The following is a 14,476-nucleotide window of genomic DNA, read 5'->3' on the forward strand; positions in this document are numbered from 1 at the left end:
GCACCTGCAGACAAAGACAGGTTGTGAATATCGCTATAAAAGCAGCGGTGACACAATATTCTCCGAACCCCGCCAGTTATTTAGAAGAGGAAAATACCTTCCAGAGCCGCGAGAGCGAAAATCACAGGCAGTAAAAATCTCATTTTTCCTGGTGTCGGTGGGGAAAGTCCGCAGCGGGGCTGGCCGGTCCCTGCACAGACACAGGGGTGCGGGGTGTGTCTGCGGGTGCAGCCTGGGCAGAGGCAGACACAGATTTAAAGAGGAACCCATCTCCCTCATTTGCATATTCCCCTGCTTATAAAAGACACAAACTCCCCGTCACGTCTCTGCTTTACTCGCTCTCGGGCTCAGGGTGCAGGAGTCAGAGCGACCCGTCCCGTGTGTTTGTGCAGCGCCGGTCACAGGCCGCTGGGATCCTCGCCTCACTCTTGCACCCCTCGGAAGAATAAACAGCTCCCTGCAGCCAGGAGATTTCCTCCCATAAACTCGAATTCGGGCCTGGTTCTTGCGAGGCCATGTCTCCTGCCGCAGAAAGTAATTCAGGGCCTGTTGTGAAGGATGGGGTGGAGGGAGACAGCTGTGCCGCCCCGCATCCTCCAGTCAGTGGGGCCAGTGTCTGGGCAGGGGTCGTGTCCCAAGGATCCATGGGGCTGAGACAGCCGCTGGAGAGGAATTTCCCCAGAGCGCAGGGAGTGATTTGGGACCGAAGCCGGTTCCCAGCAATGACCGGTGGCATTGAAATGACCCACGACCCTAGGAACGTGATCTTGGGAAGCGGGACTCCTGCTTTGTTCGAGGTCTGGGGATGCGTTTGTGGGCACAGAGGACGGGAGAAGATGTCGGGGGTACCTGTGAGGGCAGGGTGCAGGTTTTGCCGTGGCACCTGGCTGAGGGAGATCCGTCTGCCGAGAGCAGCGTCTCTGGGAGTCTTTCTGTAGGGCGGAGTCAAGGGGGAGGATTCAAGCGGCCTTGAAGGGCGGTTATTATGCACCATTGATATTTCACACCCTTTTGCACATTGCTATTCCCATTCCCGTTCACACTGCGCTTCCCTTTTATATTCGGCTTGTGAACTGAGTGGGGGCAGACCAGTGCTGTGGGCTGTGTCTGCACCGTGCCTAGGACTGTGGGGTTCTGGTTCTCTCCCCACCCACCCACCCCAGATATTCCTGCTCCCATTTTAATTCGGATTCCCGAAAGGGAGTGAGAGTGTCAGGCCATGAATTCATTACGAGCAGGGACAGAAGCCGGTCACTGTGTTTGAATATAACCTCCCCCCCGGCAGCGTTATCAGTCAGTGCAAAGGTCACACGAAGGGGCCGCATGGTCTAGGAGACAGGATGCTACACTGAGCCCGAACATCCCAGGATGTCTCTCTTCCTTTTGTGGAGTGAGGGAAGGACAACCTCGAGTTGGGGGAGTGGAGGTGGAAGGAGTCTTTATGAAGCATGAATGTCTCTGACTAAACATCTACATTCTCACTTGGCCTGCTGTGAAATTCAGCGTGGGAAAGAACTCGGAGCGAACCCCTGATAACTTTGTTTGCTTCCCTTTGCCGCACTGAAACTGGCAGACCTGGAGCACCACTCAGAAAGAGCCGCGTTGTCATGCCGTGGCAGAGGAAGGGTTTTTGTCTGGGCTCAGACCGGCTTTCACTCACTGGGCGGCTGCACTGTAATACCGGGCGGTGTCCTCTGCCCTCAGGCCGCTCATGTCCAAATAGGCCAGGTTTTTGGAGTTGTACATGGAGGTGGTGACTGGCCCCTTGACGGAATCGGCGTAATATTCCTTACTCCCGTCGTCGTCGACAATGACGGAGAGCCACTCCAGCCCTTTCCCGGAAGCCTGTCGGATCCAGTGTATCCCGAACTGGCTGAAATCAAATCCAGAGCCTTTACAGGTGAGGCGCAGAGATTGTCCGGGCTGCTTAATGTCTCCTCCGGACTCCACGACCTCTGCCTGAGCCTGAGGATATAAGACGCACATCAACAGTCCAATAACGGCGCTGATCCAAGAATAAATTGCTAACATTGCTGCTAATGTGATCGCTGCTTCCTTTAATATTGCGACTGGTTGGAATACTGCCAGCAATCATTTACCAACAAGGATATCTCCATTTCCCCCCTCCCCTCCCACCCAGAAACAATACCTACCTTGGAAAAGTGACATCATGAAAAGGAAATCCAGCCAAAACATCCTCCTGGTCTGCAGGGAAAAGTTCTCTAGGGGTTGGGCTGCTCACAGCACAGACAGTGGGAGCTGAAAGTTCTCAACCCGAAGGGGAACCGCAGATTTTAAAGAGGGAATGCAATGACTCGATTTGCATATCGTCCCTCTTAAAACGGAGCCCCAGGGGCTGGCATGTCATTTCTCACTGAGGTTCCTTGTGCCGGGGTGTGGGAGATACCGTGATAAGGTGTGAGAACCTCAGGGAACAGAAACATATTCAAAGTAATGTCAAACACGGACTTTTCCCATGCTCTTAAATTTATCTCAGGAAAGTTGCAGCCTGGGGTGATCACAGAATCATGGAGGGTTAGGACTGGAAGGGACCTCAGGAGGTCATCTGGTGCAACCCCTTGCTCAAAGCAGGGCCAACCCCAATTAAATCATCCCAGTCAGGGCTTTGTCAAGATGGGCCTTGAAAACCTCTAAGGATGGAGATTCCACCACCTCCCTAGGGAACCCAGCCTTCACCACCCTCCAAGTGAAAAACTTTTTCCTAATGTCCAACCTAGACCTCTGTAAAATAGATAGCCGTCTAGCAGAGACTTGGGAAAGGAAGGTCAGTGTTAGTATTCGTTGTTCACAAGTGGAGAAACTGAGTCACACAGAAGGACACTGATTTGTCCACGCTCCCTTAGCCAGTCAGTGGCAGAACCTGGAATAATAATAATAAAATAAAGAAACAACCCACAGATCTGCGGAGACCCAGTGATCTAGCCACGACACTGCCCTGGAAGCCATTAAGATATCATGTAAATAGTCATTGGAGCACAGAGACTTGAAGATGGGTCTCCTTCGACCCCAGGAAAGTGATCCTCTACCCCGGGCTGGCGACTCATTCCCCGTCACACTCTGCCTTGCTCGCTCTTCCAAAAGCTTTTCAAGTCTTCCGTTACAAGGCGAACAACGTCACCCCGCAGATGGCTGGGAAGACGACCCCAGGAATACCGTATAGTCCCGTGGCCAGGGCACTCTCCTGGGAGGTATAAGATCGATCAAGAAGTCGAGTCTCTGGTTGGGGCATAGAGGGGCTGAGAGTCCGGATGTTTAATTGGAGGCTGGAAATCCCCCTGGGCAGCCAGGGACCTATAGTCAGGGGCTGTCATAATGACCGACCCTTATGTGAATCGAGCCGCAAGGACTCTCTAGTTACTGACACAATCGCTGTTCCCACTCGGAAGGCTCTGGTGTGTAAATATCGTTTCCCCGCCCCCCCCCCAGATTTCAACAGCTTTGCAAACTCCGTGCGGCCCACGGAGCAGACTCCAGTGTCAGGGTGGCTAAAGGCAGCGCTGGGGGTTTTGGTCCTCGCTGCCGGGCTGTGTGTCTGACACAGAAATAGAGGGCGGTGTCCTCCGCTCTCAATCTGCTCAGTTGCAAATGCACAAGGCTCAGGGCGTTGTCCCTGGAGATGGTGAATTGCCCTTTCGCGGGATCGGCTTAGTAGGAGCTCCCCTCGGCCGTCGCTCTGGCCAGCCACTCCAGCCCCTTCCCGGGCCCTTGGCGGATCCAATCCATAAGATAACTGCTGAAGAGGAAGCCGGAGGCTTTGCAGGAGAGGCGGAGAGAGTCTCCGGGCTTTTTCACACCCCCTCCGGACTCCACCAGCAGGACCTGGGACCGGGCACCTGGGAAAAAAGTCACGTTAAGAATCCAATGAACATTGTGTGGGAAGATCACAGTGTTCCCCTCCACCCACAAAGAAATCAGTGGAGAAAATACCTGCCAGAGCCGCTACGAGGAAAACCGAGTGGAGCCAAAGTCTCATTTTCCCGGGTGTTGGAGGGGGCAGATCTCACAGGGATGGTCTGTGCACACACCCAGGGGGCTGCGGATTGTGTCTCCTTGTGCAGCCTGGGCAGAGGGAGAGACAGATTTAAACAGGGATCTCACACCCCGTTTGCACATCGCCCTCCTTGTAAGAGACCCGCGCCCTGTCCCTGCATGATCCGAGTTATTGGCTTGGGGCTCTAAGGGGTGAGACTGGGGCTAAGGCAGCGGCTGGCCAGCGCCCAGTGACTGCGGTGCCATCCTGCTCACACTGCGGCACTAAGCGCTGCTTTGAATTCCCGCACGCCCCTCCAGATTGCAGGGCTAATCTGAAGTCCATTGGCGGGGCTGCAGGACCCACCATTGGCTTCGGCAGACTTTGTGTCAGGCCCTAAGAGAGGAGGCTGTTTCGCTGGTGAGCAGGGCAGCATCAGGGGCAGATCTGTCTCCGTATCGAGGCCAGAGGCGTTTGTAACCCTTTGCAGAGTCTGTTCCGTCTATAGCTGCACTGGGTGATTTTTTCCAAAGGAAGCGGAGTGTGCAATGCCCGGTTCCCAACAAACGGTAGTGCGGGGGTGGGCGGTTGACAGCCTGCGCATGGAGGCACCTTTGGAAATCCAAGTCCTCGTTATTACACCTTGGACAATGGGTTGCCCAAATATTCCTCGTCTGCACTGGGGCATGTTTACCTTCGTGTGTGAAAAGGGCCATATTCAAACCTGTACAAACTCCTGATGCCCCAGTATTTATGGACAGATGATAGATAGATAGATAGATAGAGTGTGTGGGGATGGATGGATGGATGGATGGATGAATGAAAGGGGCTGCGCGTGGGTGTGTAGACTACCAGACAGACAGACAAACAGACAGAGAGAGAGAGAAATAGATCATTTGTTTAGGGAATGTTCGAGAGACATTTCTACTGAATGAGAAGCTAAGGATGGATGGGGTGGCTCCAAAGTGCGACGTGGTACCAGGTTCTCAGACTGGCTGGAGACCGGTTCATTGATGCGGTCAATAGAAGTGAGACAATGTTGGGGGCAGGGCGTGGGATAAACGTGTCACACACTAAACACACACAGCACAGCTCCATGGCACTGATCTATAGCGATTTGGGGATCAGCCTCGTTCCCTTTTAGACGTGCCAGGATTTGTGTTTTCACCTCTCCTGCTTCCTGTCCTCACACCGGAGCTGTGCTAACAAGGCAATATGTGGATTTCTCTGCGGCAGATAATAATTATTTTTACTCTGTATAAATACCTGCAGAAAAATGTTCGGGACCGAGACAATCACCCCCACACCCAATGGGGGACACCAGTTCCCTGTATCGCTGCCGCCTGTGGGTCTCGATTTGATTATAAAGCCGGGTTCATTTCCCCACTTTCAAACACAGGAAATTCCTTTATCTTCTGAGCTCCCAGCGCGCGGACTGTCCGCACCCACCCAGCTGGGCCTCCGCGAGTAACCGCAGCGGGAAGTTTTTGTCTGAGCTCAGCCCGGCTTCCCCTCACTGTGTCTGCAGCACAGTAATAGCGGGCGGTGTCCTCGGCTCTCAGGTCGGTCATGTGCAGGTACAGCAGGTTGTTGGAGTTGTCCCTGGAGATGGTGAATCGCCCTTTGACGGAGTCTGCGTAGATTGGGCCAGATCCATCACCGTAAATAAATGCAACCCACTCCAGCCACTTCCCGGGAGCCTGCCGGACCCAGTTCATCTCGGAGCTGCTGAAGGTGAAGCCGGAGGCTTTGCAGGAGAGGCGCAGAGAGTCACTGGGCTTTTTCACACCCCTTCCCGACTCCACCAGCAGCACCTCGGACCGGACACCTGGGAAGAAAATCACGTTAAGAATCCAATGAACATTGTTTGCGAAGACCACCGTGTTCCCCTCCACCCGCAAAGAAACCAGTGGGAGAAAATACCTGCCAGAGCCGCTACCAGGAAAACCAAGTGGAGCCAAAGTCTCATTTTCCCGGGTGTTGGAGGGGACAGATCTCAGGGGCGGGGTTGGCTGGTAACTGCACAGACACCGGGGCTGCGGCTTGTCTCTCTGGCTGCAGGCTGGGCAGAGAGACAGATTTAAACAGGAAACGTACACCCCCTATTTGCATATCGCCCGGCTTATAAGAGACAGCAACCCCTTCTCCGCACCATCCCACTTTCTGCGTCTAGGGATCCGAGCCTAGGAGGAAGATCCGTTGATAGCGAAATAAGGATAGAAAGAGATCTCCTTCCCTTAAGATGACAGACAGACAGACAAACAGAGATACAAACTGCCGTAGTGGTTCAGACCGACGGTCTATGTAGCCAGTATCCTGTCTTGCTCAGTGGCCGGTAGCAGATGTGCACGGACAGGTACAGAACAGCGACATTTGGAGTGAACCAACCCATCTTCCACTCCTCGCTTCTGGCAGCCCGAAATGTCAGATGGGCTTTGATCCTGCAGGAATTTATCTAGATCTTATGTGAACACAGTGATATTTTTGGCCATCACAACATCTCATGGCCATGAGTTCCGCTGGTTACTTGTGCATTATGTGACAAAGAGCTTCCTCTGGTTTGTGTTAACTCCGCTGGCCCTTAATTTAACCTGAGGACCCTTGGGGTTTATTTTTGTATTTGGGGAAAGGGTAAAATAATTAGTTCCCTATTCACTTTTTCCAGCACTATTACTGAGTTTATAGACCTCTCTCCTATGTCTCCTAAGTCTCCTCTTAGATAGATAGACAGACAGACAGATTGTGTGGGGATGGATGGATGAAAGGGTCTGTGTGCGGGTTTGTAGACTAACAGAGAGATAGATAATTTGGTTAGGGAATGTTAGAGAGACACTTCTACTGAATGAGAAGCTGAGGATGGACGGGGTGGCTCCATAATGCCACATAGTGCCAGGTTCTCAGACTGTCTGGAGACCGGTTCACTGATGCGGTCAATAGAAATGAGACAATGTTGGGGGTAGGGCGTGGAATAAACGTGTCACACATTAAACACACACAGCCCAGCTCCATGGCACTGATCTATAGCGATTTGTGGATCAGCCTCTTCCCTTTTACACGTGCCAGGATTTGTGTTTTCACCTCTCCTGCTTCCTGTCCTCACACCGGAGCTGTGCTAACATGGCAATGTTTGGATTTCTCTGTGGCAGATAATAATTATTTTTAATCTGTATAAATACCTGCACTAAAATATTCGGGACCGAGTCAGTCATGCCCACACCCAATGGGGGACACCAGTTCCCTGTATCACTGCCGCCTGTGGGTCTAGATCATTTCCCCCCTTTCAAACAGGAAATTTCTTTCTCTTCTGAGCTTCCAGCGCGCGGACTGTCCGCCCCCACCCAGCTGGGCCTCCTCGAGTAACCGCAGCGGGAGGTTTTTGTCTGAGCTCAGCCCGGCTTCCCCTCGCTGTGCCTCTCATACAGTAATAGCGGGCGGTGTCCTCGGATCTCAGGCCGGTCATTTGCAGGTACAGCAGGTTGTTGGAGTTGTCCCTGGAGATGGTGAATCGCCATTTGACGATGTCGGAGTAGTAGATCATTTCCCCGCTGCTGCTAATAAGTGACACCCACTCCAGCCCCTTCCCGGGAGCCTGGCGGATCCAGTGCATCTCGTAGTCGCTGAAGGTGAAGCCGGAGGCTTTGCAGGAGAGGCGGAGAGAGTCTCCGGGCTTTTTCACACCCCCTCCGGACTCCACCAGCTGGACCTGCGAGCGGGCCCCTGGGAAGAAAGATGCATGACAGGCAGGTGAGTTCTAGTTCAAACAGAAGAGGACATTTTTTTTCTCCTGTAATTTTTTTTTTCGTTGTTTGTTTTTGGTTGAGAAAGTACCTTCTAAAGCTGCTACAAGAAACACGAAATGGAGCCAAAGTCCCATTTTCCCTGGAATTGGAGAGGAAAGTTCTCAGGGGAGGTTGGCTGGGTACGGCAGATACACGTGGCTGTGGGTTGTGTCTCCGGGTACAGTCTGGTCAGAGACAGGGACAGATTTAAAGAGGAAACTCTCACCCGTATTTGCATATCTCTCTGCTTATTAGAGACACCCCTCATTTCCTCGAGCAAACGCCGGTTATTTGTGTGAGGTTGAGGGAGAAGGGCTGGGACCCAGCATCTCACCGCAGGGCACCGAGCAGGATTGCATTCGAGCTTCCTATCTGAATGTATGGAGGTCAAATTCCCGTCTTCTTTATCCCTTCCCTGCCTCCCAACCCCAATCCTCACCCCAAGGATAAATTCTAACACTCACCTGCACGCTTCTCTTAACCTGACACCCTAACGTGTACCTTGAACCTACCACAAATCCCAGCTCTGCCCCAACTGTAAACTCTAACACAGAATTCGGATATTAACCCTAATCCTACGTTTGTATCCGAACCCTGCATTTCTGTCCCGAGTTTAATGCGCTAAATGCTAACCCTGATTTTAAAAAAGGTCACCCAAGAAGTAAGTGGCAGAGGAAGTGGAACCCATTTCCCAGCTCCGCTGAGTCTCCGTTTGGTGCTCTGCACTATGGAAAGCATTTCACGGACCCCTGTACAGGACAAGAAATGGAAGGGTAGATAAAGGCGCTAGACCAGCTCTCTAAAGAGGTTGACTGTTTCCCTCTCCGTGTTAGTTCTGATTCTGTTCTCAGATACTCATCAGAAATTCGGAATAATTCTGTTCAGTTCAGAGGATTGATCCCAGATTTAGGCCAGTGTAAGGGAGATCAGAATTTGGCCAGGCATTTTCAAATCCAGTTTCGTCATCATTAAGCCACACACAAATTGTCGGAGAGGTTTTTTTTTCCCGTATGTGTGTTTCCGTGCGTGTGTGGTTGTTTGAGTGCTTGAAGGTAGGAGTGTGTCTCTGAGAGGGTCTGGAGTGAGTGTGTGCATGTGTTTACGTGTGTAGGTGTTTGTGTGGGTGCTTGAAGAACGGTGCGTGTTTGTGTGGGAGTGTGTATGCGTCCATATATGTTTGCAAATATTTTATGTGTGTTTCAATGTGTGTATGTTTGTGGTATGGTGTGCGAGTGTGTTTATGCATGCACAGGTGTGTTCTTAGGTGTCTCTGTGTGTGTGTTTCTGTTTTGCTCTCTGTGTCCAGAATGGAAACCGGGGAGGGGGGGAGAATATCTCTTGGCACGGCAGTGTCAGATGTGCAGAGGAATTCCAGGCTGAACAATTTCTTCCTCTGATCCTTTCTCTCCAATGCGCCCATCACCGTGGCCCTTGCTGTCGATGGCTGGATGAGCCGGTGATTGGCCCCTGCTGCAGCTGTCAGGAAGGTTTTTGTCTGAGCCCGGACTGGCTTCCCCTCACTGAGAGTCTCTGGCATAGTAATACACGGCCGTGTCGGCGGGTTTCAGGTTTGCCATTTGCAGGTGGAAATTGGCGCTGTCCTTGGAGGCGTTGAATCGCCCCTGGATGGCGGGGCCGTAATGCTTTGCTTTTGACTCATCATCATACTCCGCCAGCCACTCCAGATTCTCTCCCGGTTCTTGTCTGAACCGGTCCATCCAGGTGCTGCTCAGAGTAAACCCGCTGGTGGCACATTGCAGCGTGTTGGATTCTCCAGGCTTCTCCAGGGCTGGACCCGACTGGGTCAGAACCACCTGCGAGCGGGCCCCTGGGGGGGAAGGGAAAAGAGGCCAGTTGTAAATAACACCCCTCCCCCCCGCGAGCTCCGGATTCAGCGAGCGAATTAAAATCAACGCGCCACGTTAACCGATGGACCGCGTGAGAAAGCAGACGAAAGCCCTGTTGTGAATCGCAGTCAATCCTCCAGTGACTCCTGCCGCCCTGCGATCGAGTGAGTGGGGGAGAAAATACCTTCCGAAGCCGCGGCCACGAGAAATAAGAGTAGCAAGAGTTTCATGTTTCCTGGGGCTTGGGGTTGGCTGGTTGGGAACTGCAGAGAGACAAGGGACTGCGGATGTTTCCCCGGTGCAGCCTGGGCAAGGACAGAGACCGATTTAAACAGGAATCTGCCCCCCGCTTTGCATATCGCCCTCCTTAGGACACATTAAACTTCCTCACTGAAAACGTCCCATTGACCCGCCTGGGGATTCAGCGAGCAGCGCCAGGAAGTGAGAAAGGATCACTCCGGGTTTAGGGCCCACCCCTGGGACACTGCCTGCCCAGGTTCGGCTCCCTGGTCCCTCCCAGACTTCCTGTGTGACCCGGGCAGGTCTCCTGGCGCCAGATTTGAGGCATCGAGCGGGATTTTCTCAAGCACCGAGGCGCCCAGCTCCCTTTGCTTTATCTCAGTTTTCAGGCGCGTACCCGTTCATATCCCCTTCTCCATTGCAACTCCTGTTCCGACTCTCACATCGCCTCCAGCGATATAAGGTGACTCCAAGATCTATCGGCATATGGCCGCTTCGTTTGAAGGAATACTGCCCCCGGGAGCGGTACCAGTAAATCCAATGGTCACAAACTAAATAGGTGACTGCCTTGAGCCAGAAAATCAGAGAACCACTATCAGGCGAGAGCAAAGTATAAGGCAGGCCACCAGATGTTCCCGGGGAGGAAGGCTACCGCCTTTGGATCTGTGTCTTCGGTGGATAGATATTTGACAGGTGCTGGGGTAGGAATCGCAGTTAATGTGAGAAAAGAGGGCTAGTGTGGGGAAAGCCATTTAAACAGTATCTAGGCCCTTACGTATATGGTATGAAGGTCAATAGAGAGTCTGCTATACAACTCCGTGGGCCTTCACTTCGGCCATGTATTCATGTACCCGGGTCAGCAAAGATCTGTGGTTGTTGCTTGAAATTTCGAGGTATGGAATCTCCCATCAGGACCCGTGAGATTGTTTTTCCATGTGATGTGAGTGACTTGGCCATGCTGGTCTGTGCCCAAGTGTGCTTTCTGTCTGTGTGTGTGTGTGTTTGTCTCTCTGTGTGTTTGGACTACAAAAAGGATCAGAATGAATCTTTCCGTGGCAGCGTCCGATGCTCAGAGGGATTTCAGGCTGAGTGAATTCAGTCCCTGATGAAATGGCAGGAGGGGAGGTTTTTGTCTCAGCTCAGACTCACTTCCCCTCACTGTGTCTCTCGCACAGTAATACACGGCCGTGTCCTCGGCTTTCAGGCCGGTCATTTGCAAATAGAAGTTGGTGCTGTCCTTGGAGGCTGTGAATCGCCCCTGGATGGAGGAGGCGTAGTACTTGGTGTTTGCCTCGTTGTAATAATAAGCCAGCCATTCTAGCCCCTTCCCCGGCTGCTGTCTGATCCAGCCCATCCAGTAGCTGCTCAGAGTAAACCCGCTGGTGGCACATTGCAACTTATGGGACTCTCCGGGCTTCTTCAGCGCTGGACCCGACTGGGTCAGAACCACCTGCGAGCGGGCCCCTGGGGGAGAATGGAAAAAGCGCAGAATTGCAAGTTCAGCTCAGCGTAGGGAACCAGCCCCTGATTCGAGGAGCAAACGAACCCAACCCAGGGAGAGTGAGAGACCCACACTGGACACTGTGAAATCAATCAGCGCCAGACAGCCTGGGAAAGAAACCTCACACAGCACATCGATCTCAGAAGCAAAACTATTCCTCCCCCGCCCCGCCAGTGAATGGATAGGGGAGAAAATACCTTCCAGAGCGGCGACAAAGCAAACGAAATGGAGCCAAAGGCTCATTTTCCCAGGAGTTGGAGAGGAAAGTGCACGGTGGGAATTAGCTGGTCACTGCGGATTGTCTCTACGGGTACAGCCTGGGCAGAGAGAGGGACCGATTTAAACAGGAAACTGTCTCCGCCATTTGCATGTCCCTCCCCTTATAAGAGAGACGAACTCGTTAAGAGCACGGTGTGAAAATCCAGGTTTGGGGATTCACACGGGCATAGTCAGAAGTCAGTGGTTAGAGAGCCGGGCTGGGGTTTTGAGTATAAGGAAATCCTTTTTTTTTTTTTTTTTTTTTTTTTTTGCTCCACAGACTTCCTGGGTTCCCTTGGGCAAGTGTAACCCTGGTCTTTCAAGCTTCCGCCTGCCCTTTGGACATTACAGCACTTTCCCGCCTCACAGGGTGGCTGTGAAGGGAAATGCATTAAAAAGATTGTGCGGTTCCCAGCTGCCATGTGATGTGGCCATGAAAGAGCCTAAAACAGAAGAAAGTCCCTTAGCCTGGGCCTGGCCCAAAGATCCTAGGAATGAATGGGTATGTGTCCAGTACTTCACTGCACGTTGAAACATTTCCAGAGAGACACTGGGTGGATTTTCCGTGCCATATGAAATCTGATTGTTTTCTGAGCTGGATAACTTGAGTAAAAGATACGCTGTAAATACGATAATAGTGCTAAATACTGATGGAAAGGCGATGAAAGTCAAAGGGGGGGGGGGGGAACCAACCACCCTACAACAAAGCTGCTGTTTAGTTCAGTGTTAGCTGGATGACGCCCCATGTTCATAAACCCGAGTCAGGAAAACTCTGGGACCATTGCTTGAAATTTCAGTGCCCGTGTTTGCAAAATAGGGAGTGTAGTTATCATACCTGTACCATAAAGAGGATGATTCTTAACTACCTGAAGGGCGGGTCCAGGGAGGATGGAGCCAGGCTGTTCTCAGTGGTGGCAGATGACAGAACAAGGAGCAATGGTCTCACGTTGCAGTGGGGGAGGTCTAGGTTGGACATTAGGAAAAACATTTTCACTGGGAGGGTGGTGAAGCACTGGAATGGGTTACCTAGGGAGGTGGTGGAACCTCCATCCTTAGAGGTTTTTAAGCTGTGGCCTGGCTGGGATGATTTAGCTGAGGTTAATCCTGCTTTGAGCAGGGGGTTGGACTAGGTAACCTCCTGAGGTCCCTTCCAACTCTTTCTATGATTCTAGTAAAAGGTGAACAATCAATAAGGAATTTTTTCTCTAGCTGTCAAGAAAACTGCATCTGCGGGCCGGCTTGGAGGAGCTCAGTGAGGTACACCAGGAGGCCGTTGGGGGCTGAAGTCACTGCGTGGATCGAGCCCTACACACACACCGGCAGTCCGCGGCACTCGGCTGTCTGCCTCTCTTAGAATTCAAACCGACGCGCCCAGGCTGAGATTTTCAGAAGCTCTCGGGGGAGGATGATAGCAATGAGGTGTCCATAGCCGCAGGGCAGCTGGGAAAACCTAGGCCTCACTGTCGGAGAGGGGGTAAAGGCTGTGTTCTCACAGACACTTTGCAAGGAAGGAGGTGGACGGGAGGGCGAGGGAAGTGGAGTGAGGGACCCAGAGCGCCATGGGGGGGGCGGGGAGGTAACGTTGTGGGACAGCCCTTTTATAGCAGTGCTGTAGTGTGTGTGTGTGCAGTTGTGGAGCTGTGACGATCAGGAGGAGTCACTTTCACCGCTTTCTCCCCCGCAAAATGCTGATCTGCAGCGCCCCTCGCTGAGCGCTCGCCCTTAGATAGCAACGGGAGGTTTTTGTCTGAGCCCAGCCCGGCTTCCCCTCACTGTGTCTGCACAGTAATAGCGGGCGGTGTCCTCGGCCTTCAGGCCGGTCATCTGCAGGTACAGCAGATTCTTGGCGTTGTCCCTGGAGATGGTGAATCGCCCTTTGACTGCATCAGCGTAGTATGTGCTGCTGCCATCCGTGTTAATAGCAGAGACCCACTCCAGCCCTTTCCCGGGAGCCTGGCGGACCCAGTACATCCAGGAGCTGCTGAAGGTGAAGCCGGAGACTTTGCAGGAGAGGCGCAGAGAGTCTCCGGGCTTTTTCACATCCCCTCCAGACTCCACCAGTAAGACTTCGGACCGGGCACCTGGGAATAAAGTCCCGTTAAGAATAATATGAACATTGTTTGCGAAGACCACCGTGTTCCCCTCCACCCACAAAGAAACCAGTGGGAGAAAATACCTGCCAGAGCCGCTACCAGGAAAACCAAGTGGAGCCAAAGTCTCATTTTCCCGGGTGTTGGAGGGGACAGATCTCAGGGGCGGGGGTTGGCTGGTATCTGCACAGACACCGGGGCTGCGGCTTGTCTCTCTGGCTGCAGGCTGGGCAGAGAGACAGATTTAAACAGGAAACTTACACCCCCTATTTGCATATTGCCCGGCTTATAAAACACAGCAACCCCTTCTCCGAACTTCCCACTTTCTGCGTCTAGGGATCCGAGCCTAGGAGGAAGATCCGTTGGTAGCGAAATAAGGATAGAAAGAAATCTCCTTCCTTTAAGATAACAGACAGACAGACAGAGAGATAGGAACTGCCATAGTGGTTCAGACCGATGGTCTATGTAGCCAGTATCCTGTCTTTCTCAGTGGCCGGTACCAGATGTGCACGGACAGGTACAGAACAGCGCAATTTGGAGTGAGCCAACCCCATCTTCCACTCCTCGCTTCTGGCAGTGCGAAATGTCGGATGGGCTTTGATCCTGTAGGAATTTATCTAGATCTTATTTGAACCCAGTGATACTTCTGGCCATCACAAAATCTCATGGCCATGAGTTCCGCTGGGTACTTGTGCATTATGTGACAAAGAGCTTCCTCTGGTTTGTGTTAACTCCGCTGGCCCTTAATTTAACCTGGGGACCCTTGGGGT

General features: G+C 52.5%; 2 gene segments (V, D, J or C); both read right to left on the minus strand.

The window, feature by feature from the left end:
• LOC137163315 (Ig heavy chain V region 3-like) overlaps positions 1-14,476 on the minus strand; it is a 72,318-nt gene that overhangs the window by 43,281 nt on the left and 14,561 nt on the right.
• On the minus strand, positions 13,339-13,838 carry LOC137163313 (Ig heavy chain V region 3-like). The segment is given in 2 exon segments: positions 13,339-13,697; positions 13,793-13,838. Coding segments are annotated over 2 exon segments (405 nt in total).

This window comes from Emydura macquarii, unplaced genomic scaffold (genome assembly GCF_026122565.2).
Source record: "Emydura macquarii macquarii isolate MOO-44397 ecotype Brisbane River unplaced genomic scaffold, CSIRO-AGI_Emac_v2 contig_2506, whole genome shotgun sequence".
NCBI lineage: Eukaryota > Metazoa > Chordata > Testudines > Chelidae > Emydura > Emydura macquarii.